General features: G+C 38.8%; 5 protein-coding genes across 8 annotated transcripts; 3 read left to right on the top strand and 2 right to left on the bottom strand.

Moving 5' to 3' along the window:
* Nucleotides 1-1,288: 1,288 nt before the first annotated feature.
* On the bottom strand, nucleotides 1,289-8,597 carry LOC130408127 (transmembrane protein 151B). The gene is made up of 2 exons (XM_056731598.1): nucleotides 7,900-8,597; nucleotides 1,289-4,433 (listed from the first exon to the last, which is right to left on the bottom strand). The coding sequence occupies exons 1-2, from the start codon at nucleotides 7,957-7,959 to the stop codon at nucleotides 2,841-2,843; spliced, it is 1,653 nt and encodes a 550-aa protein (XP_056587576.1). The 5' UTR covers nucleotides 7,960-8,597; the 3' UTR covers nucleotides 1,289-2,840.
* Nucleotides 8,598-8,715: 118 nt separating this feature from the next.
* ovol1b (ovo-like zinc finger 1b) lies at nucleotides 8,716-10,547 on the bottom strand. Its single transcript, XM_056731600.1, has 4 exons — nucleotides 10,209-10,547; nucleotides 9,823-10,040; nucleotides 9,366-9,609; nucleotides 8,716-9,271 (listed from the first exon to the last, which is right to left on the bottom strand). Exons 1-4 carry the CDS (start codon nucleotides 10,306-10,308, stop codon nucleotides 8,985-8,987), a joined length of 849 nt encoding a protein of 282 aa, XP_056587578.1. The 5' UTR covers nucleotides 10,309-10,547; the 3' UTR covers nucleotides 8,716-8,984.
* A 1,317-nt stretch (nucleotides 10,548-11,864) lies between these two features.
* Nucleotides 11,865-13,173, top strand: tmem223 (transmembrane protein 223). The gene is made up of 2 exons (XM_056731533.1): nucleotides 11,865-12,493; nucleotides 12,579-13,173. The coding sequence occupies exons 1-2, from the start codon at nucleotides 12,016-12,018 to the stop codon at nucleotides 12,875-12,877; spliced, it is 777 nt and encodes a 258-aa protein (XP_056587511.1). The 5' UTR covers nucleotides 11,865-12,015; the 3' UTR covers nucleotides 12,878-13,173.
* A 455-nt stretch (nucleotides 13,174-13,628) lies between these two features.
* fosl1b (FOS like 1, AP-1 transcription factor subunit b) lies at nucleotides 13,629-15,591 on the top strand. The gene is made up of 4 exons (XM_056731846.1): nucleotides 13,629-13,876; nucleotides 14,093-14,314; nucleotides 14,681-14,788; nucleotides 14,890-15,591. Exons 1-4 carry the CDS (start codon nucleotides 13,733-13,735, stop codon nucleotides 15,025-15,027), a joined length of 612 nt encoding a protein of 203 aa, XP_056587824.1. The 5' UTR covers nucleotides 13,629-13,732; the 3' UTR covers nucleotides 15,028-15,591.
* Nucleotides 15,592-16,035: 444 nt separating this feature from the next.
* On the top strand, nucleotides 16,036-24,830 carry LOC130407817 (EGF-containing fibulin-like extracellular matrix protein 2). Of its 4 annotated transcripts, none has more exons than XM_056731091.1 (15): nucleotides 16,036-16,123; nucleotides 16,239-16,356; nucleotides 17,369-17,423; nucleotides 17,804-17,872; nucleotides 19,984-20,089; nucleotides 20,899-21,127; nucleotides 21,352-21,400; nucleotides 21,538-21,750; nucleotides 21,965-22,087; nucleotides 22,171-22,287; nucleotides 22,412-22,531; nucleotides 22,610-22,729; nucleotides 23,238-23,364; nucleotides 23,797-23,992; nucleotides 24,079-24,830. In XM_056731091.1, the coding sequence occupies exons 6-15, from the start codon at nucleotides 21,044-21,046 to the stop codon at nucleotides 24,238-24,240; spliced, it is 1,311 nt and encodes a 436-aa protein (XP_056587069.1). In that variant the 5' UTR covers nucleotides 16,036-16,123; nucleotides 16,239-16,356; nucleotides 17,369-17,423; nucleotides 17,804-17,872; nucleotides 19,984-20,089; nucleotides 20,899-21,043; the 3' UTR covers nucleotides 24,241-24,830. The 4 variants fall into 4 exon arrangements, with proteins under 4 accessions (XP_056587069.1, XP_056587070.1, XP_056587071.1 ...); XM_056731092.1 differs by lacking the exon at nucleotides 19,984-20,089 and adding an exon at nucleotides 16,620-16,794 and having other exon boundaries at nucleotides 21,000-21,127; XM_056731093.1 differs by lacking the exons at nucleotides 16,036-16,123; nucleotides 16,239-16,356; nucleotides 17,369-17,423; nucleotides 17,804-17,872 and having other exon boundaries at nucleotides 19,340-20,089; nucleotides 21,000-21,127.
* The last annotated feature ends 182 nt before the right edge of the window (nucleotides 24,831-25,012 follow it).

Below are 25,012 nucleotides of genomic sequence, written 5' to 3'. Positions count from 1 at the left end.
TTCTCCTCATTACAAACACTATGACAACACTTCTGTTAAAGTAAGAAGGGGACATTCAACAGTGAATGCAGTTAAACAAAGCAACTATTGTATTTCCATTGCTAGTAATGGTAACGGAATGCAATGATTGGATATAAATGGATAATACAATTAAAAACAAGAATTTGTTATTTTCTTATTGGGGTTTACTAAACCAGTCATTGTAAGTGTCATCTGGATATGCTCACACTTGAAGATTTAAATCTGTAATGAATTATGTTTTATTATTTAATAAAAAGAAAATGAACACAATTTCTATCATTATTGACTCTTTTGTTACATATGATCACAGAACGCTCGGTGTGTTAAAGCCTCAGACAAAATTAACACAGGATCAATAAATATATAAATTTGTTTTGCACAAAAACAAACAACTTGGGGATGGATGGGTAGATAAAGAAAAATTATGCAAAAAAGCAAGGTTTAAATGATTGACTTACTTAAATCAGACTGGTTTGTATCCCTTTACATCCACCAAACACACAGAGAAGAAATATTCTAGGTTGTCTAATTTGGTTACTTCCTACTCCTGCACCCTCCTTTAAACCCGGATTACATACAGAACATGGGAGAGGATGAAGGACGTTATGATTTAACAACAGCATACTTTCCCTTTACTTGGTAACCAAATCAGAAATATAATGAAATTATATTAAGAAAGAAATTGTTGTTTAAATGGTATTTTAAATAATTTTTATACCTATTCGATGTATTACATCTTAACAAATTCATTCACACTACAGTCATTACACCACTAGGTGGAACCATTGCCATGTTATGAAACCATTATATTTGTACGCATTGGCATAAAATAGTGCTTAATATGTGTTTAATCACGCTTTATACATCTAATACTTGTTAATCTGCAATGACTATATAACATGTAAGTATAAACTTATTGTAGGCAAATGCAAAATGTTGCAATTCACAACTTAGAGAATACATCAGAGCAATTCCACTGTCAAGGGCTTCCTGTATTTATTGATCCGATCCTAAAAACAACTTCTGTCATTGTTCTAGAGTTACAGAGATTAAATCTGGAAATGTAGAGCATTATTAATGAATCCACTTCAAAGTCAAATGAAGTAACTTTCAGGTTCATAACACTACTGATTGGACTGTGCACGGTGCATTAAACACATGCAAATAAACCCTTTTTGTTGTGGTAAGGACCAGATGTACCATAAAACAACATTGTTCTTTATTAAACATAAAGAACAATAATGAAACAGTCACAGAATACATTGTTCATGATTTGACTTTATTAATAAGAGTTTCATGGCTATGACCACTGTATCATTTCCTCATCACTGAGATATGTTAGTGCTTATTGACACAGGAGCAATAATCTGATCGGTGGAAATCCTACAAACAACACAGGGATGCTCTTGATGTGTGCTTTGGATTTTACATATACCTTTTTTTTAGAATAACATCCTGTGAATGTGCAAAGCTGTTTCTACATTCGTTCCATCTGCCCATTAAAATTACAGTATTTCCCCCCATATAAGCCCCTGCATTGTTTGTAAAGTGGATGACACTTTGTGCTTGACTTACATTTGATTTATTTAACATTTGTATGCAATTTTGCACATATCACAGATGTGACTACATGGGACGGTGGTTTGTTACACTAATCGTGTGTCGTTCATTTCTTCTATGAGTAATAATACTTGTATCAAAACGAAACAGGCCATATTTGAATGTTTCTAACAGTCTATGGGAGAAACGAATGAGAAGACTGTTCTTCTCTTAGGCATCAATCAGTCTTTTGTTCTATGTGTTTAATTGGGTGTTGGGATATAAAAAGAAATACATTTAGCTGCTGCTGAACAGATCTACGCTCATTTGGCTGCAGTAGAAATGAGGCTGACATTAGACACCTCTAAGGCAGACATGAGTGAAGTCATAAGCACCGTGCTTCTACCAGGCAATTAAAAAGATCAAGAGATTAAAAGAAGTCAATACCCAGGACAGTGGATTAAAGCACAGTGAAAAACAGTGAGGTATTACCATTCGCCTACTACGCTCACCTTCATCTTGTTAGTTTTTACCATCCCACACTTATTGTTTTGTTTTACATTTTTTTTATAAAATCAAATCAAATAAAACTTACTTTCCCCCTGAGAACCATTTGGTTTTGTTACTGTCTGTTCTGTTCTGTTCTGTCTTTTCTAAAAAATTGTCATTTTTCCTTCCTCCGGATGTCTTTTGAAATACAGTGTGCATTTAGTGCTATCACACACCCTTCATCCAAACGCTGCATTGCATGTTGTTCACTAACACATTTACAGAAATACACCAGCGTATGTCCCAAAATTCCCACCCCTTAGTATATTGCAGATGCCCTATTTTTCACATCAACTACATTATGTTCATGGTCAAAAAAAGGACACTGAACTTTTTTGTCTGTTATGGACATGATATGCCAGAGATTTTAGGAATGGAAAATTCAGGACACTGATGTTCGTGCCTATTATATTTTTCTACTAGGTATTTACTACTATATGCGTATTTAGGGTCAGTCTGTCTCAAACCATAGCTCTTGACATGAATTTGACATGGCCGACGAATATTATTTTCATTTCGATCCTCACAACATTGTACACGTGAACGAATTTATGTTCTGCAATGTCACACATTGACACAGATCGGTCTTTAAGGCTCATAACTTGAGCATTTTACGCTTTACATTTTAATCCGCCCATAGCTACTGGTATGTTAATAATTCCCCTTTGCATCTTCAATCTGTTTTGCAAACATGTCTTACATTCTTTTTTCTTTAAGTCATAGGCATTATTTTAACCCGTGTCAATGCCACGCCCCCCATGGCAGCTCTCCTCCCCATGAATGATTAACACAGGAAAATGGAGAGCATCCTGGTAGGTGGGTGGTCTGTCTCCCTCAGTCTCCCTGTGCTCTTCATTCTCTCTCTCTTCCCCCTCGTCTTCCAGACCTTCGCTCTCTAATACGCCTCTCCTCTCCTCATCTGGCACTCTAAACCCGAGACCGAGAAAACCACCGCCTCCCTCTTCTCCTCGTCCGCCCATCCCTGCTCCGAGGCTTCTTGAGTGAAACAGGCAGGGGTGGCGGCTTCTTGCGGTATGTAAACGCCCAAGAGAGAATCCGCTGCGACTGAGTGACAGCCTACCGCTAGGCCTAATGGGAAAAGAGTTAGTCCCTGTGACCACATTACCCCTTATCCAAGAAGGCAGGGAGGAGCTGCTCGTCGACCTCCGGCACCTGGGGCAGCTCTGAAGGAAGTAGCTAGAATTGCGTCGCATCTGTGCTGCCATAGCAACAGACAACGGTGTGTTTGTGTTCATATCCAAATCCATAAGCAAGGCCTCAGAGTAGCTCGGCACCATCTGCTGGTTACAGCGAATGTGCCATTCCAGTTCTGTCATATCCACCGTGTTGACCCTTGATATTACACGCAGGGTGGGACCGCCAGTGCCATGTTCAAAACCTGTGCAATAGTTCCCCGTCTCTGTATTGTCGTTATCATTGGCATCCTCGTTTTCACCAAACAGTTTCTCAACGTGGTAGTGGACGTATGCTGTGCGGTACTCTGCAATTACACGAAGAGGCCATGACAGCAGAATTGCAGAAGCCAGCCAGTACACCCAGCGTCGAGTGTACCAAGGTGGCCGGGATGGGTTGGGGAAAGCCAACATGTGTTCCCGAAAGTCCACGTTTTTAAGATGCATGCCCTCCCGTGCTTCCATGTAGTCATCCAAACCCTCGTTTTCACCAAAGAAGCGTGCTCTCTGTGTGAGGTAGGCAGTCTCTGCACGGGCACTGGCAAAGCTGAAGCACTTGGTGAACCGTAAGCGTGTGACGGGATGCTCCAACAGGCCCTGAAGCTCCTTAGAAACATCTTTGACTCCAAGGCGCGAGTAATCAAACTCGGAGCTCGACGCATGTGTGTTAACTCTTTCGTGGTACACCTGCGTGGTGGTGTAGGCGTCTCCGTTGCGGTAACGCGTCACCTGTCTAGTACGTCGTACGTAATGGTAGCTGATGGCTTTCCACCAGATGCAGGGCGTGGCTTGCTGTAGCCGCTGTATCCTATCATACACTTCGCTGATTTCCACCTTGGCAAGGTTAGCTGTTTTGGAGTAACAGTGCCAGCACTCTACCAAGTAGACCACGTAGAGCATTGCCAAGAAGGACACGGGGATGTACACATAACCATTAGAACACGGGCTTTCGTAGAGTGGGACTTGGTCTCCGTAGAAGCCGTGGACACTAGAACTCATAACAGTTATGCGGTACAGGGAACACCAGCCTAACGTGCCGAAACAGCCATACATGAGCAAGGTGAGCAGCAGGCACTTCCAATGGGACTCTCGGCACAGCGAGCCGCTCAGGGACTGCTTGAGGGGACGCTGCTGTAAATGGGAAAGAGGGAGGGTGGGTATGGAGGTGATTTGGATGGGAAATTGAAAGAGCATGGGACAGAAGGTTGGAGAGGGCAGCATTGGTGTGCAGATGGATAGGAAATTGAATGGAGGCGGGGTATGGATGCACACAGGGAGCACCAGTGAATGAACGTTTGGGGGTGTGGTTGGATGGGTAAGAAGGGAAAGAAAAACAAAAGAGAAAAATCAGTCATGATTACAATTTACATATTCAATGCATGATTCAAAAAAGTCTATTGTCTATTGTGTAGAATTGAGTGGAGAGCAGTCGGCGCAATTCACTGACATACAGTATAGAGAACTCAGTAATAGATCATTCTCCTGAGGGCTGAATACATTTCCTGGATGCTCGTAACCCAAACCATGTCTCCTTTTAAAATGCTCTGTATGAGTGAGGAGGGAAAGTCTAGAAGCTTTTAGACATCATTGAGTGCATCATCTGGAGAAAATGCGTATGGCTCTCTACTGCCTAGTCTGACCCCAGTGGTGGCTTAAGGTGTTGTCGCCATATGGGCAAAAATAAACAGATTCCAAACTACAGTGGGAGGTGGAAGACAAGGGGTGAGGCATACAGACCCCCTAAAAATTAAAACACAAACAGGTAGCAGAAATAAATAGATCTTATACTGTACTAGTATATAAGCCTACACATAGTATACACATGTCTTTAACTGTTACCTCATCTCTAACACTCTCACTCTCTCACACACACACACACACACACACTTATACACATAAATCAACTAATAGCACAAGCAATGCCCTTGCTGTGAAAAACTGCAGCACTAAAAGCAGGCTACAGCCCAAGCGTGGTATGGAGGCTGTGCTCCTCTTGGCAGGAGTTTAATTGTGCCTTTTACAAGGACAAGAGACCAAACTGCGATGGGAGACAGAATCCATTAGGACCTGCAGTGACCTTAAAGCCTCTTTTATTATGTGTAATCTGTTGCAGTTACAATCTAACCATGCTTTTATAGTGTTGTAAATTACAGAGTAACATTACTCTTCAAAATGATTATAATCTATGAAACATTTTAAATAAAGATAATGTAGAGACAAATGATAATTGGGTAGAAGACAAATAAATCGTAACATGTGTCCTATGGTGTGACAGCAAAAATGTATATATATATATATATATATATATATATATATATAAATAATATAAAATAGCATAAGAGATATATATCTTCATAGCTATTTTTTTCTCAAAATGTTCTTGACTGTGCGCTTTACTTGTCAACTACCCATATAAATTAAATATTTATTTAAAATAAATTTGAAGCAAAGGAGGGGAAGATAAGAGGTAAAAGAGATTAATGCTGGCGGTACATTATGACAATGTGTCTTAAAATACGTGATGATCTGAAAGTGTGATCAGTGTGAAAATATTTTGGAGCCTGTGAATGCGACTTCAAAAACACTTAGAACAAAATGGCATCTATGTATAAATAGTGGATAAAGTCAGCGTGCTATTTCAAAACCACTCAAAAAGGTTAAATTATTTAGACGCCCAAGAATGTCTGGAGTCGTATGCATTTGAATGCATTTCACATTTGTGGAATCACAGCAGCTGGCATAAACATTTTGAGGCAAATGGAGTGCTGTTTTTACTGTATGTGTGTTTCTAAGGGAAAAAAAATTCAGCTAAAGTATTATATGTCCTTTTGGGAAAGAGGATGAAAGTGACTGAATATGTTTGCCCTCTTCACTTGTCAGCTGTGGGTGAACAGATTTTATATCTTATTATGAGCAGAGAATTTAAATTGAAGAACAATGGGATCGAACGAATATTCAGTCTGAACAAATGACATTGAGAGATGCGTTAAGGGAAATACAGAACCTACAAATCAGTGGATAGATAATATACGGGGGGGCTAGTTAAAGAGTGGTGGAGAATGGGATGGCCATAAATTAAAACAGAATGATCTGAGTGCTCTCCTTAAGACTTGATTGCCCTGTCAGCATATTTATCCTATTCTGTCTGACCGACGGAGCACTCATGAAAGAGATGTGCTAGTCCGTCCACAAAGCAAAAAAAGTAAAAAGAATACAGACTCACGTGCAACATGCTGTGCTGTGCAAAGGTTATTTAGAAACAGTTAGTTGTCACTACATGGAAATATCTGCTGTTCAACATATTTACAAGTCTAGTCAAGTGACAATGTGATAAAACACTATGAAAAATCAAAAAGGTTTGCAAAAAATCTCCATCCCCCACTCTGTCTCTAATTCTATCGATCTGTAACATAATATGGGGGTAAACTCAGCAACTGAGGGTGAGCGTCAGATAAAGGGGTGGAGACAATGCTTATATTTTTGATGAGGAATACTAAAATCATGCTATGAACAATTGCTTACTGAAGAGTATGTTTATTAATGGATTTCTGTAGACAATGCATTTAAGCCATGCGGGAAGGTCAAAATGAGGAACTAGAGAAAGCCAGACAAAAAGTCTCAAATGTGCAAATTTGGGAGCAGCAAAGCGTGCAAAAGATCTAAAGGAGCAATGCAAATCCAATGATCATATGTGATTCATGACTTCATAATCTTTTAAATGTGCAAATCTTTAAAGCATCTTTGGAAGATTTCCATTTAGGAGGTGTGTCCTCCTACATGATAAATGGGCTGTGGTTTTGTTCACTTTTGTTGCAATTAGTGTTTGGTTTATTGTTCAAAGCAAGTCTCACAACTCTTAGAAATGAAGACTGCTGTACACAACTTCCCCTATACAGAGCATCTTAACTGTTAAGTTGGGCAAGGTAAAATCAGGATCTTTATTTCAGACAGACCAATAAATGAAAAGCAAATCTACAGCCAGGCAGATTACAAGATAAACTGACCACATTTACTTGACTCTTTTTCTGTGAGCCATCTCTATAAGAGATGCATGATTTCATCCCTAGATTAGTGTAAAGTATTCAGATGTGGACAATTAGATGAAAAGACATATTGGGGATGCATTTCTCTCAATAGTTCTCATTCGTGGTTCCTATGACGACACTGCCTAAGGGCAGGTTGCAGGGCCCCTCCCCTTTATAAACAGGCTTTTCCAATCCATACTAAACATTAACCTTTATGTCGAAAAGCAAAGGTGGGCACTGAGAGCGCATTACATCAAATTTAAAGTAAAACAAGGTTTTGGGTTTAATCGCATTTGCTTGAAATGAATCTAGATTCAAAATAAGGCAACAAACATAACACAAATTGCAAGCACTACGCATACCTTCTATTTCAAATATATAATAAAACCTTTCCTTACAGAATAGTCAATAGTGTATTTATAGGCAGTACACAAAAAGAAAAACGACACAAAAAATAAACACCAACGTTTCAGTCTACGGATGCGCACTGCCTTTTAGACGTTAACAAGATATGTACGTAGACATTAAGTAACAAAAAACAGACTTTTTGTGGCAACATTTACACGCCTTACCTCCTCTCTTCCACCCCCATTCAGTGTGGGCGCTTCTCCCGTCACCGTCACCCCTTGCATCTTTCACTAACATGTATTACCCCACTTCACGTCAAGCCCAGGAAGGAAAACAGCGCTGCGGTCCGCCGTTAGGACCTCTCCGTAACCTATTTCACCCCATCAACTGCTTGTACCACCGCGTTTCTACGGTGGCGACGGTCACGGCGCGCAAGCATCCCCCTAAAATGTGTCCGTTCCTTGTGGCGTCTCACAAAGGTTATAACATCACATATTATCCAGACGGCTTTTGTGTTTCTTCTTGTCCCAGATCAAGAATAACTAGTAACTGTTGCGCTCGATTTCCTCTCAGCTCGAATGACAAAACCACCGCGAGCTCGAGACACAACGACGTTTGGATATGACTGCGCGCATCATTATCGTGCGGTCTCTATCGAATGTTGATGTCGTACTAATCTGCCGCGAGGTTAATCCCGTTTTACGAATATTTGCAACATTTCAGTTCAACCAGAGACATGGAAATAACAATAATCCGACTCTCCTTGCCGAGCATCTCGTGTTTTCCACCTCAACCTCTTTTCACCTGAACGTCTCCTTGTGGACCTCACACACTGACGTCACCCTGAAACGCGCCTGCGAATTCTAATAATTGGACGATTCATACCGACCCACAGAGCGCGCGCTCGTGCAGAATGTTACGAGCACGTTGCAAAGTCAATACTCGTAGTTTTTAAAGATTCTGTTTTAATTTATCGCCAGTGAGTCTACGCGTGCAAAAAGGGCGTGTTTCATTAAACAGACATCACAAATGGTACTGAGCCGTGTAACAGTTTGTAATTTATAAATATCCCAAATGCACACAATGCGCAGGGTATAGGAATGTACAAAATAATTGTTATACATCTCAAGACTTAAAAATATCATTATCCTTCAGTGTAGTCATAATTAAATGGATCCAAATCATATTTAGTCTGATAGACACTGTTAGGGCATAGGCATTATTCTCAGAATTAAGTATACAGAAGTGCAAAAATTAAGTATAACAAAATGTGTCTTTATCAAAACTAGTTTGTATAACTTCCCATTTTTTAGCTGTCATTGTCATTCATTTTTTCAGCTAACTTCTTGCCTTCATTGCAGTTTATGGTATTGGCCACTATAAGTCTGCTCTGTGGATGTTGAGCTTGAAGATGATTCCACAGGCTGTCCTGCGTGGGGGCAGTCAGGCCACACTCCTCACATACATACACTTTGTCCCTGCGTTCTTTGTAGCCATACTGTTGAGTAATGGCATGGATCTTCTTTTGGTGAGATTCTAAAGAGCATCGCTGGGTGAAGGCTTTAGCACACAAACTGCATTTATAGGGTCTCACGCCTGCATTAAAAGAAAGAGAATAAAGATTAAAATATATGTACCTTTAATGTATAAACAAAATGTACTAAATAATACTAAATACTCTTGAGCTTACCAGTATGTGTGCGGACGTGCCTCTTCAGGTCAAAAGTATCATTAAATCCTTTTCCACAACTCTCACATAGGAATCTCTTTGTTTCACTGTGACATTTTGCATGTCGTTTCAGCATACGTGCTGTACTAAATACCTTTTGGCATGCTTTGCAGGTTAATACATATGCATCAGGTGGAGTATTTGCTGATGTGCTTGGAATATCTGAGACGACGGAAGCATCCGAAGGTAAATTACCTGTAGTTATCTGAATGTGGAAAAACAATATAGAGAATGTTGTGGGTTATTTATTTATTTATCCGTACAGATAACATAATGTGCAGTTCCTTTTTTCAAAAATGTCTAACAAAGATATTTGTACATATGCATAATGAAAATAAAAAATATATATTTCCCCCTATAATTTAAAACACCAAAGCAGATTCTACCCACCAAAAATAAAAAATAACTGTGGGCTCACCTTTATCTTTGAACGAAAGTATGGCAATCTCTGAGTTCTCATGCGGCACTCTGGCCTCTGATCATGTTGACCCTGTGCAGTAGTGGATGGTAGCTGTGCAGACAGGACTTGTGTTGGAATCTGTAGAAACGTGTTGCTTTTTCGTGGAGTTGTGAAGCCAGAGTGCTCTGCAAGGCTGCCTTCAGATACCTCATTTACATATGATGGAAAAAGAGACACTATGGGAACAGACAGGAAAGATTATGTAAAATGTAAATATCCATTCGTTCAGAAACTGCCAGTACGTTTATTTTCTACCGGTACTTGTATTACCTTATCACGATCTTTTCATTCATAAAGCATAAAATGAATGTCCAATAAAACATTTACATAAAGGTGATACTCACATGGTATGTATATGTCCCCACGCACAGAATCCGGTAGCTGACTCCAGTTTTTCTTTGCATTTGTGATGTTCACTTTTTTGACCAGGAAGGCTCGAGGCATTTTCGAGGATATGATTTATCTCCGTTTTCCAATGGATAGTATTTACGCAGGTCCTTCCAACAACGGCCAAGTGTTGACTATTCACTCGTATCAATCGTTTACGTTAATCGTCGCATTTAAAACTCCTGTTTACAATTGTCGACACCACATTATAATACACTTCTTAAATTGTGAAAAATCAACCACAGTTTGTAATGTAGCAGCGTTCAGACTTCTTCTGCCAAGCAAAAGTTTCAACTCAAACGGATCAGGAACCACCAGGTGAGACCGCGCATGCGCATACACATAACGGCGAGGCGCAGGTACCAGTAAAACCGGTTTTCTATCTCTCTCGCTCTCTCTCTCTCAATTTTCAATTTCAAGATCCTTTATTGGCATGATTGCGTGTTCTTACAATATTGCCAAAGCATTGAACAAAAGATATACAACAACATCCAGCATTAGAGTAAAATTAAAATAAGCTGCTTAGGGATAAATATAGAATGAAATATAAAATAAAGTAAATGTAAGTAAACAAATACATATAAAATAATAATATCTCTATCAAATGAACATTTCAGACAGAAACATGAGAATGGAAAAAGAGAAAACAGGGTATATGTGCATTGATTGTTTCTGAGGGTGTGCAGCTGATAAATGAATCTCTCTCTCTCTCACACACAAAACTGTACCATAATATATCATAATAATGGTACTGTAAAAAGATAAACATAAAAATTATTGTATTACTAAAATATTTTTTGAGCTTATCATAATGGCATTGTAACCGATTTGTCAACAATGGCACGACTCAATGTCTTCTGTTGGGTGTGGTTGTTTTGCTTTGTGTATTAAGGTGTGTTGTATGTATGGAGATGAGTGGGTGTGTTTGTTAGTCGGCTCTGACGGTAGGCTATCAGCAGGGGTCAGGCGTGTCCCGTGGCATAAATTACTTCAGATTTACACAATTGTCATGCCTACATTTTCACTTATAAAGATAATAAAGTTTCAAACTGTTCTTTGATTTGCTGCACTTTTTACAACACTGGATTTTTGACACTCCACTATGGTGAAGATCAAACCTTTGTTTGCAAATCTGGATCAGGCTGTTGTCTCACACATCTGATAAGAGTAACACGCCCTCCATACACACAATAAACACAAACCCCGTTATCTCCATCATCTCAAGTATCTTGAGAAAATGAATACAATGATCTTTGTTTTATATCTCAAGCGTGTTTGTTGATACTAAATAAAAAAAATAAACATATGTACTGTGTATGTTTTAACTCTAAAGAATGTAACTCAATATTTGGAAAAGTGGCTAGCTGTCTAATTTTAAAAATAGAGTATTTGTTTCCTGTGATTTTAATTTTTAAAATAAAAACATATATTCTTTCATATTAGCATTAAACTTAAATTAAAAAAACTAAGTAAATAAGAATTATAAACAATTAGTACTTGGAAAAAAAACAGAAATAATGTTTCGTTTGTTTGTATATATGCAATCTATTCTGAACAAATGTAAAACGCAAAAGTAACCTTTTTGGTCTAATGCTGCATCCGTAGCACGGAGAACCAATATGGCGACGTCCTTATGTTGCAGTATTCTGTCAGCATTTTAGATGATATTTGAGTTGTAAACAAAATGTTTGGTGTTTAAAGTTAATCGCAAACTTGCTGATAACACTATAAGGTAATATTTTGAGAATTCTTGCCAATTAAAGCATGGGTTCTCAGTGTTTGATATTTGGTGCAAGGTCCTGTCGAACATTTATTTCAACGTATCGAATAACAGGTATTCAGTCTTCAAAAACTTTCGTATCCACATGGACACGGTTTGTTACAAATAGTGATATAGCAACTATTTTGAGGCCACTACGTTGCCATGTGCGTGTCAATCCCAAAAATTCCACTTCAGTCAGGAATGTATACTCCTTCACCTCCGCTGCTGTCGTAAAGGATGTGATCCTCTTCGAGCACGATCGGACCCGCTTTTTCAGACTTTTGGCCATATTCTGTGGAGGCCAGTTTGTGTTCTGGGCATATCTGGCCCATTTTGCTTTCACAAGTCTTCGAGATACAAGAAAAAACGGAGGTGAGCCTCCAAACGTCAGAACTGAGTTAGGGGGACTTTTCAGTTTTGACATGAACCTCGGATCAAACGCCTGGAGGTATGGGTTCACACTTGGATGCCTTTTTATTGGTAAGCCACAACACTATATGCTTACAGTAGTGCCATGTTTAACGTGTTCTAGTTATCTCAAAACTTTACTTGTCTGTTGTCGCAGGTGGAGGAATCATGGGCGTGGCGACATTGTTTAGCCGTCGTTCTGTCAGTCGTGTAATGTTGCACAAGGGTGGTGGAAAGGTTACAGTGTCTACTCAGTCACCTTTGGGACCTCTGAGAGCTCATCATTTAACTGTCCCTTTGAGTCAAGTGGCATGTCATGCACACAGGCAGGAATCGGCTTCATTTATTCCCCTTAAAATGAAAGGCTACAAGTTCTACTTTCTTTTGGACAAAGAAGGGAAACTGAACAATCCTAAACTCTTTGACATTACTGTGGGCGCATACAGACCCTTGTGATAAACTATCTCTGTGTGTATTCCCTCTGTTATATCACCTGAACACGTGTGTGATCACTTCATATGTGCTATCATTGAATAAAAAAATATGATTTTACAAGTATTGCCTACTTGTTTTGATCTGAATTGCGATACAAACCTTTTCAAATTCTTCTAGTAGTTTATCTGAACGTGACTCAAGTTGTTCATTTTTGGTTATGCGTAATTTTAAGCCTGGGATATTTACATGATAGCTTTTGTAATTGTATTATAATGTACATTCTTTGTCAAATACGAATAAAAGTCATAGATCTGTTATTTGTCTTTTTTAATATGTCAATTCCACTTGGCGCTCCAAGCTTCGTGATTCATGGATATCCGACCAGTTCGGCAAAAGTTCGCTTATTCATACATATCTAACCTCCACGTCACCTATCTGGCTAAATATGCCTGTAATTCAATTTCAAGATGTGTAGGGTGCGAGTTTAGGAAATCTGCATCTCTCAAACCACTTATTCCACGTTTACGCGCATTTCTAGTGTAATTTTATGAGTGAAATGACTGTTTTGGTGCCGGCGAACAGACGCCTAGAGATCGTGAGCAACGGTCGTTTGTGTCTATACAAAAGAAGAGGCGATATTTCCCCTAAATGGGGAGGAGAGAGAGCGTGCGTGGGTGTGTGTGGGAGTAAGGCGGTGAAACAATTTAAGAAAAGTTGTAGCACGTGTTTTTGGTTTATTTGTCCATTCCCTCTGGTGGATTTTTATTTCGAAATGTCTTTTGCCATGCTAACCGCAATTGGGTTGTTTCTCAGAGAGAAATGGATTTGATCTTCACGTTAGAAATATGAACTAATTGGATATCTGTAGATTTTATCATGGCGCTCTTAATGGAACTTTGGGAATGCAACATGGAAATGTCTCGTAATGAAGGTAGGGAAGAAGCTTATCGTATGAGTGAATCCGACTTTACACCAGCATGGATGGGACCGGATAACGCATTGGCTGTTCAAATACAGCAGGTGTGTAACTTTAAAAAAGTGGATAGTTCAATATAAAAAAATCAAATAAAAGCATTGGGTTTTTGTAAACTGTTCAACTTTTATGGCATTTTAATATATTCCAAGTTTGAGCAATTTTCTTGTTAACAACTGAGATCAGACAAATTGTGGAGCTATCCAAATCTATTTCCAATCTGCAGTTCTTACAGTTGTGTGTGTTTTCTCCCAAAATCACAGAATGTTATTGAGGGGACAACATCCAGTCCAAATCTTGATGTAATTACATCCAATCCAGATCTTCAATGGTTTCTGCAGTCTTCTCTACTTTCCCAGTCGGAAACAACCTCATTTTCCTCATGCATGCCCAACTGCCCAACCTGTTTGTCTCAGTGCTCCAGTCCTGACCAGTCTTGTTTAGGAGTAGTAGAGGACAGGACAGTAGGACACACCGATAAGCATGTAAGTTATTCATATTTTCAAAGAATAGAATGCAGAATACAGTGAAAGTGGATTTAATGTGGTTCGTTGACTCACATTCTTATGGTAAAGAAAAAAATGAGTCACACCTGAATCACAAAGGGGCATCTGCGGTGAGTCATCATTGCAGTATTTGAGCGGGAATCTTAAAGCGCAGACTCAGAAGACACACCACATTGTGAACAGTGCCAATAGATGAATAACAGGACAGAAACAGCATATTTGGAAAAGGGGAGAATTGCTCTCCGGATGTTTTCTTGATATCAGCCATAAGATGGCAGCACCATCACCCATGTAGACATTAACTTTGTTCTCACATCAAGGTCCTCTGCTCCTTTCCCTTTATAGATGTCCTCTGCAGAACTTGACAGAATTAGGATCCGCAGGGAAAGAAACAGAGTAGCAGCTGCCAGATGCCGCGATCGTCGTCGTGTGCTCATAGATACCTTACAGAATGTGAGTTTGAAAACATCACAAATTTCATAACATGATTTGGGTTTACAGTATAATCTCTAGAGATCTAGGCAAATGTCCTGACCTATCACTTTCTCTTTCAGGAGACAGATCATTTGGAACAAGTGAAGACAGAATTAGAGGAAGAGATTGCTGCACTTGAAAGGGAGAGAGAAAGGCTAGAGTTGGTATTTGAGGCACATATGCCCATCTGCAAGCTGGATGACCCAAACCCAGAATAAGCAATATTGCTGATGTGTGTTTACTGCTGTGTCTGCTGGTTCAGAGCAGCTCTGTATAATTTAACTAATAGGCCTATATTCATTCAAGAAATGCTTAAATATATTTCTATGTTACCTTGAGAATCATTATTATGCATGAACAATTTGTTTTACATGATTTAATTATAAACCACAGATTCAAAGGATTTTTTTTTCAAATATCTTTTTCCAGGACTAGTAATGGAAATAACTGGGTGAACTAGTTTCTATTTTTAAACCATAGATGCCACTTTATGTTCAGTATAATGTGCATAGCGTTTGGGTAAAATAATCTCTACATTCTGAGTAGGAACTCCATCCCTCTTAAATTTAGTCCCTAGATTCTGTACCCCCGCACCCCCCCTCTCATTTCCAGCCCTGGTAATGCCTTTGTGCCCATTCATGTTTATGAATGCCTTTTCATATAAAACTTAAACAGAAACAAAATGTTGCTCCTGTGGTTACAGTGCATTTTAAATACCTTTGCATTCCATCTTGGGAATTCTTTTTTCTGTAATGCAGAATTGTAGTGTTTGAAGAATTTCCAATTTTGCCCTAAAAGTCAGCACATCGATATTGAAGTAAAACATTTGTTTTATTTACCAATAAAAGTTCTCAATATATTTGAAACATTGTTCATTTTGTCCTTGCAAATTTCGTTATTCATGTTAAATATAATTCATTTTACCATCTTAATTATGTTATCTTGTTGTTGCGATATTACGCACGTTGCTGAGTACTGAACCACAAGTCTGAAATGATAGTGCAAAATTCCACATCAAATAGTGCGATGAAAAGGCTTGAGTTATTAAATTAAAACATATTAACTCAATGTTTTCTTTCAATTATTTAATACAACTCCAAATGGGATCTGTCAACAACATTTTTTAAGTATTCTCTTAGTTTGCGCTGAGCTTTGTTCTTTCCCCAGCAGCAGGTGGCGGAGACACATAATAAGACTTAAGAGTTGCGCATGAGCGGTGGCAAGAGGGCAAGGTCTGTGGTCAATGTAGTTTCTCCAGACTTTCAAACTGGAAAGCGTTGAACTGAACTCTGTCCACACGAGTGACAGGAGACTGTGAGCATTTCTGCACTTTTCCACCTAAACATTTAGAGTCCGTAAATAAAGAATGCTTAGTTTTTATTACTAGACCATGTTCTGCATAAAGAGTATAACTGCGCAATATTATCAGTTCGCAGATACCGATGTCGGAGACACCTCTTTCAGTATTTAAGTATCCCCTATGCACTTAATAACCGTCTGCACTGACTGTCAGCTTCCAGTGGAGGTGCCATTAGAAAGCTGATACGGTAAGTTTAGATCATCAGTCATATTTAACTCAGTAAACCTCTAAAGCAGACTTCTCACTAAATCTCTGCAAAAGCTGGATGCTGTTTAGTAAATGCGTCATGTAGTTATATCCTCTTAATAATCCATTCAAAATGTGTATTCCATTTATTAATGTTATTTTATTTGAAAGATAATGTCTAGGGAATTATTTGTGTAATTATTTAGGCAATAACGCCTTCCTGGATGAATAAGTGTACCAGCTGTACTATAACATTTTATATAGTCACGGATACAGTGGGAATGCGGGAGGAAGCAGGAGCATTGCTGAGGTGTAAATAGGATGTAGAAGTTCTGCACAGTGACACTATGGGACCAGTTCAGAACTTTAGTGGAAGAGCTAAAAGGCCCTCTGGTGGAGAACATACAGCATCACTTTCTCCTGTCTGATACTCTGGCAAGTAAGGAGTCTTATTTGGAACCGAATGAAGCATGTCATTCCTTTACCATTGTTACAGAGTAGTATGAGTGGTTCAAATTGGATATGTACAATAACAAGTGTTACCTGGTCTGCTTAAACAGGGTCCTTTTTAGGACTGCAAACTGTTCATGGGGTGCTTTTCACTACCATTGTATTTTTCCTACTGTGGTAGTCCATGGGGGGCAAAATCTGTTTGGTTACAAGCATTTTTCAAAAAATCTTACTCTGTGTTCATTCGAAAAAAGGCATTTATACAGATTTGGAACAACTCGAGGATGAGTAAATGATGACAGAATTTAATTTTTTTTGGTGAGGTATCCCTTTAAGAGATGTTTTAGTGTTACTCTTATTTACATACTCTTACTGTTTGCTCATTCTGTCATCTCTACTCATTCTTTTGTTCATCTCCTTTCTGTCTTATCACCTTTAACTCTTCTCTTTTCTTCTCTAATTGAATCAGACATGTCTCTCTGCAGGGACTATGCCGCCGTTGTGTTTTTCCTATTAGCCGTTTTGAGACGGGGAAAAGAAAGCTAAAGTACTTGTCTTTCCAGGACTTTGCCTTTTGCGGTGGTCAGCTCACCAGCTACTGGACTCTGGGAGCAGTTGGTAATATGTTTCACATGTAAAATTGTTGATTTTAAAAGACACTTCACCTAAGGATGTGAATTCCATCATACTTTCATCCTAGTTACATTCCAACCCAATCGGATGTTATTTTCATCTTGACTTCATTTTTTGTTTGTTTTTTCTCAGCATCCAGTGTCATATGATTCGAGAAATGTTTGGCTTGTGTATAATAAAAGAGCAATAGGACTTGACCAAACAAATTTTGAAAAGTGAAGCGCAGGCACTAGGTTCTATAGACTTATGATAAGGACATGCTGGATCAACACAAAAGGCATTCAAGTTAATGCAAGTTACAGATGATTATGTGTAAAGCTTACAGCAAACGTGCCATCTGTGATGTTCCTCCCTTCTTTTCACAGTGTAGTTTGGTGTGTGCACCACTTTGTGGGAAAATTCAAGCCTTCAATGAGATGGAGGCCAATGTTAAGGTAAGAACAGATATGTATAGGAGGGGCCAAAGGTGATATCAGGAAAGCATTTTGTATATTTGCTTGCAATGCCCCCTTAGGTTAGAATTGGTTAATTGGAATTGGAATAGATTAAAAATTGTTACAATACATTTTAATATATTTAATTAAAAGGGTGAAGATGAAGATTTTCCAAAGCTGGACATCCCTTTGGCTGCGACTATTTCATAGGCTTAAATGCTATTGGATAGAAAATTAATTGGGCAAACGTTCACAGAATTTGTCGCAAGCTCTAGTTAACATCGCTTCAAAACTCACACACACCAAAGACGTCAAAGATTTGTTCATCGACCTTGTGGAGAGGGTAAAATACTGACACAATAGATCAAACACACACAAAATGTGGTAAAATGAAACATTCGCTATTGAATAATAGTCACAGGTTGAATGTGACAGAATGATGTTGGTTCTCCTCTCAGTTCATTGAACCGTGCCGGTCAGATAAATGGACAATTGGAGACCTCAGACGTTTCCTAAACCACTTCAGCAGCAGGGCTTAAAGCTTTCCGGCACCATGCCTGATCACCGGCTTGCAGCTTTTGACTATGGAAAGAAGATGTACTTATTTGTTTTGTTTTTAAAAAGTAGGATTTTTATTACAATGAATTTGGTATGTTAAGCTATGTTTTTATGTACCATAATTGCATAAAACTGGTTTTGTGGGTTATAATTATGCCCCCACTTCTTTCTAGTCATTCTGTGATCCATGGCATAGCATCAAAGTTTATGAAACGTCTGTCTGAGAAGCTCAAAAACAGCATGTTACTAGTTATTTTCAAGTGAGGTAATGTACAAATAATGTTCTATTTTGTTTGACAAATAACCCTGCGTTATGTCTACTCTCGCAACCCTGAAAAAAAAGTTCAGGCTCAGTATTTTGTTTTATTTTTAACCTCTGTGCTCTGCGCACACCCTTGAAGCTTTCAGATTAATAGAAAGGCATTTGTGTGTCGGTTTGTGATTCGGAAAATCTTTTTGTAGGCGTCAACCAGTTTGGGACAGATACATAGAAGTCATCAAAAGCTAAATCCTGAAAATTTACCATGATTAGAACACGACTTTCATTTTAGCCAGACCAAATTTCTCTTAATTGTTTAAAGCCGGTCACTTCTGTGTCTTTTACTTCTTAATGTATTACTACCTCAGCTCTGTTTATATATTTTCTGCTTTCTTTTTATCTTTAGTAAAAAACAACGTCCAACATCTGTTTTATTTGCAATGTTTCATAGGTCTTGTTAGTAAGCGGTCTGTTATCCCCTATTACAGTTAACAAGTGATCAGTGTTTTCCCACACTGAAACTGCTACCTGACTGTGTTTCTGTGCGAGTATGTGTGTGAATGGGGGGTGGGTCAGCAGCAGGGGGCTTAAGTTGGCTCTGGAGTTGGATTGATGGGGAGACACTTTTACTACCTTATAAAATTCCAGAACTGTGACAGATGTCACCCCCACGGCCCCTACAAATGGTCGTGGAAAGTGCCTGTAAATTTCTGCAAGAAATGTCCACCTCTAGTACCCCTGCTGTTTCTAAAAGCTGTTGTTTCCATCAGATCCATTGTCTTAATGGTGCCCAAACCTTTGTGTAATGAAGACACATGACATTCCTCGCAACGAGTGGAGTGTTACTGTAGAATCTAAGCATTTGGCTCCCAATGGCATTTAACCCCATTATTTGTGTCTGCATTCCTTCAGTCCAGAAGGAGATCTAAAGAGGCAAAGCAAATTAAAATAGGAAGTAATTACAGAAACAACAATAAAACACGACCAGCAAGGCCCAGTGCCCAAAAATGGAAATACCCAGGGCTGTGTAACAGGGTTTGGCATATAAACCCCAGGTGTGTTTTGTTTTTGTTTCGCTTGAGTGATGAATTTTTGATTTGGCCTGGAAACTAGGAATTTGAATCCTCGGGGACTAAGGGAAAACAAGCGGGAGGCTGAAGGGTGCCAGAGATACGGGAGCTGTAAGTGGGTGGAGGGGGAAAAGTGGGCCGTCCTAACCTCCTTTCTATAGCTTGCACACCAGCATTGCTCCCTTACTCACATCCATAATACACTTTTCACATTGGTACAACAGCTCCCACGGCTCTGAAACAAGCTGCAAATCTGAAGAAAAAAGCTACAAAAGAGGAAAAAGTTTTATCTCCCTGTTCAACTGGACGTTAGAAAGTGGATCAAGTGATGTGAGTTCAAAACCATGATTGTCATCTGTTTTTTTAGTGTTTTGAATACAGAATGAAAAATGTTTGTAAAGTTATTCTGGTATAACCTGAACAACCTTAGTTGGATGAAAAACTATGAATCCCACTTTATTGTTGCCTTTTGACTTCTATGATAGGATGCTTCATACAAATTGATCAGTACTATGGAATAAGTCAATGGAGAGCAAGGGTGACACTAATATAAAATGCTATCAGGTATTTTAGTCGGTCCAAACAAAATCGTGCGTGATGTGACGGCAACCTTTAGTTAAGCAGTTGTAGTTAATTCTTAGGGTGTTTTTAGAAAGCTTACAATATGGTTCATGTAGTCATATATCCTGCAGAGCAAAGACAGCAGACATGTTTCTGCTCAAGAATAAACAGTAGAGCAATGCTATACAAATCAATGGAAACCCCGCCATTGATTTTCTCCCATGCGGTATCTGATTATATGCACCAACTTGTTGTATCTTTTCCTTTTCCAAGCTCTGACTTGTTGCTTTGATACATCAACATCACTTTCTGTACAGTATTATAGAGCAGCGTTTAGAATTCCATCTATATTGAGGTAAACATCATGTTTCCATCCTGTTAAAAAAGACCACCTTAGATACCTTAGATAAACCAGATAAAGACTGGTTTATGATGGTTTATTGCTGTTCTAGTTTGAAAACAAATGTGCGAGTGCTGTTCTCGGTAACTGTTTATCTCCAATTAGCTTTATTGTTGTTGTTTTACAAGGCATGACTCACCTGCCTGTCTGTCTGTCTACCCCCTCCATGTATTTCCAGAGCAGAGAGGAAGTAAACCCCCTTGACCTCTTCGCAAGGATCCCCTTGACTCGAGATTGTATAGTTTTTAACGACATCTGCACATTTGTTCATCTGTCCAGCTGCGTGTGTGTGCATCTCTGTTAGTCTTCTGAACCCTGTTACTATGAAGGCCACATATGTGCTGCTTTGCGTGGGTCTGGCCGTTCTTCCTGCTACAATCTGTCAATCCCCTTCTGAACGAGACACAGTAAGTAATTTTGACGATTTGTCTGTGTTCTTCATCCGTCCCCCGCCCTCCTTCTTTCATACAGTATATTGTACACAACTTAACTCCCAGATTGTGTGCTATTGAATGCGGTCAGACGTTGTTTGCATTAGATGATGTTCCTGTAAATCAAAGTCGGTGTGACTTCTCAGTGTGTGCTAATGATTAAATATGACACCCGCATAGTAAACTGCTTTCTCTGCCAGGATTGTACAGATGGCTATGAGTGGGATGCGCAAACTCAACTCTGTCGAGGTGGGTGGAAGGTCATGTGCCAAAGATGATGAGAAAGTGATGCATTTGTCCCCTGATTATCTTGTGATGATTAAATGTCACGTACACAATTTCTCTGTCCTGGTTCTACCCCTACAAATCCCCCTTTTTTCACATAGATATAAACGAGTGTGAGACCATACAGGGAGCATGTCAGGGAGAAATGAAATGCTTTAATCACTATGGTGGTTACCTATGCCTTCCTCGCTCTGCTTCGGTTATCACCGCCCCCGAGCCCTCCAGCCAATCAGAGACCAGTCTGACAGTGGAAACTAATGAGGCATTTAACCCCTGCCCTGTTGGCTACACTGCCCAAGGGGACACTTGTGTTGGTGAGTTTTTAAGAGATGGGTTTGAGCAGAAAGATGCACATGCAAAGGGTTTTCTATTATATAGATATGTGTTAGTATAAGAGAATCTGGATCATTTACATGTATGCAGCTTTGCATTTATCAGTATGTGCATTGCATGGGAATCGAACCCATATTCCTGCATGGCTAATATATGTTGCGTTTGATGGATTTCATGTATGTATGTGTCAAATAGACATCAATGAGTGTGAGTTAAACCTGCATGACTGCCAGCCCAGTCAACAGTGTATCAACACAGTGGGAACCTACACCTGTCAGTGTCCTGATGGCTACAACAAGATTGGCATAGAGTGTGTGGGTGAGTGATCTATCTTAAATGTGTTTAAATTAAAAGCTGTATCTTTAAACAATCGTTAATTTGTCAACTCTGTTATCTGTTAGATATTGATGAGTGCAGGTACAGGTATTGCCAGCATCGCTGTGTTAATGTGCCTGGATCTTTCTCGTGTGAGTGTGAACCTGGGTTCCAGCTAGCAGGAAATAACCGATCCTGTATTGGTGAGTCCTTAAATCGGCGATATTTGCCCAAATCTGTTTACACATCACCAGTGTTACAGTTTTAAAATATCATTTTTAAGGAATTGCACACCCAAGAATGCCTAACATCGCTGTTGTTCCTTAGATGTAAATGAGTGTGAGATGGGGGCACCTTGTCAGCAAAGATGTTACAACACCTATGGTACATTCCTGTGTCGCTGTGATCAAGGCTATGACTTGGGATCAGATGGATTTTCATGCAATGGTTAGTGTTTAGGGACACTCACCTAATACCTTTGGACCGTTTGGAGATGGACTGAGTGGAAGATTTCTTTCTTTCCAGATAATGATGAATGCAGTTATTCCAGTTACCTTTGCCAGTTTCAGTGTGTGAATGAGCCCGCAACATTCTCCTGTGTTTGTCCAAATGGCTATGATCTACTTGGAACACGACTCTGCCAAGGTCAAAGTCTCACATACTGGAAAATGTTTTTTTGAAAAAAAGTTGGACACTTTTTTTACTCTTAAGTGCAAAGCTTCTGCTGGTTTTGGTTTCACATTAGGTTGTAACCTGTATTAAACTATATTTTACCAAAGAAAATAGCACAAAAAAAACATTGCCATTTGTTTAAATTAATAACTATGAATAATATTAAAATATATCAATACTTATACACTAAAAAAGCCTTTATTGTCAACGACAGAAAAGGTTGGTAAAATCTTACCCGATTTTGAAAGATAATACAAATAGAATTCCCTAGAAAAGAGCTGTGACTTCATAAAAACTCGTCATTGAACACCAATGTTAAAAAAAGATTTGTTCTGACTTGTGAAAGGAATATTTGATACAAATAGCGACAAATCTGCTACAAACAAAGCATTGAGCATTAATAGCCTTAAAATCACACATGACTCACATTTACTCACACAGTTTCTTCAGTTTCTGTTACTCGTAATAATTGTGTGTGTAGATGTAAACGAGTGTGAAGCCGGCACTCATCAGTGTGGGGAGGAACAGATCTGTGTGAACATTCATGGTGGGCATCAGTGTGTGGACTCCAACCGCTGCCAGGATCCCTACATTCAGGTGTCAGAAAAGTGAGCAATGTGGATTTGTTTAAACACACACAAACACTATAGAAATAGTAACAAAATTCTCTTTAATATGGTATTAAAGATTATATAAGTAGGGTACATTAAGCTACATTAAAAATGTATGGAAATCACAATGGATAGAAAAATGTTAAGCCATGTGGTATGTATTTTAAAGTGAGCACAAGCACCATTTTCATTCAAAAAAGTTTTAAAGAATAAAGCAATATTATTCAAATATAGGACAATATTTGGTCACTTTCTTTTTCTCAGAATTATCTGAGAAGTCTTTCATACTATAAGTGTTAAAAGAGTTTGAATACTTTTTGGACCATTGTATACAACCTTCTTACGTAATCTAAATCAAATCAGAGAACTTAATAATATTGAACACCCTTTTTCCCTTTCCATTCATGTATTTTCTCTCTTTCCGACTAGTCGCTGTGTGTGTCCTGTGGTAAAGCCAGAGTGCCAGGATCAACCCTTCTCAATCGTGTATCGGTACATGAGCATCACCTCTGAACGTTCAGTTCCCTCAGACATCTTCCAGATCCAGGCCACCAGCGTCCACCCTGGAGCCTACAACACTTTCCGCATTCGCTCAGGGGATGACAATGGAGAATTCTACATACGGGTCAGTCATAAACTTATTACAATAACTGATTAAAGTCATTTTAATAATAACATATTCACTAAATCCAAATAATCTCTTGTTTCTAGCAAATCAACAACATCAGTGCCATGTTGGTTCTGGCCCGAGCAGTGTCTGGACCCAAGGAGTACGTCCTTGATCTAGAGATGGTGTCCCTCAATCCTGTCATGAACTACCAGACCAGCTCTGTTCTCCGTCTTTCTGTTTATGTTGGGCCTTATGCTTTCTGAGGAGTGAGAGATAATGTAGAAAAACACTGAAGGACAGCAGATATTTTTGTTCTCTTCAATATTTTATTTTTATTTTGTCTGATTCTGCTTTTTGTGACTGCTTTGTAATATATTGAAAATTGGCAACACGTTTCCAAGAATTCACGTTGAAATCATCTTGTTTTGTAGCTGTCTTTGGCATGGAAATGTGCGTCTATTCTTGGAAGTGCCGAAGCTGAACGTGCTGAACATTTCTTCTTCTCACTTGGTCACCGTAGACTCATTATCACACATACTTTCAGCATACAAACACACGCACATGCAAACAGTGAGACTGATCGAATGTTTTGTCACGGGAAGGTTCGGAAAGAGCCTTACATTGTTACATAAATGTTCAATAATAATAAAACATGATTATCAAGCCTCCATGCAATAAATATTCCAAAGAATTTTTGTATTTACTTTCGTAACACTATAATCTTGTAAAAACACTAACAGATCTCTTTGACACGTCAAGGCCACAGAAATTGTTTGAAGATAGATTTTTATAATCATTGAAAATGTATTTTTCTTTACATAATTACCAAATAAAATTGGATCAATTAAATGAATATTCATTTTGAAACCTTCCTTCGTTTACCTTTGATATTTTCTGGTCCAGGTGAGTAAGAGTTATTTATTGTTGTCTCTTGAATGTTTTGTTTTCTTTTTATATTCATTCAAGGCACTCTCCTTAGTACTAATGTACTGAACTGTAAGCTGGAACCTTGAAAATGTTTTCTGGACTGATGTT

Source organism: Triplophysa dalaica, chromosome 19 (assembly GCF_015846415.1).
Source record: "Triplophysa dalaica isolate WHDGS20190420 chromosome 19, ASM1584641v1, whole genome shotgun sequence".
Classification (NCBI taxonomy): Eukaryota; Metazoa; Chordata; class Actinopteri; order Cypriniformes; family Nemacheilidae; genus Triplophysa; species Triplophysa dalaica.
Note: the sequence above shows the minus strand (reverse complement) of the source record. Positions and strands in the feature narration are given on the sequence as shown.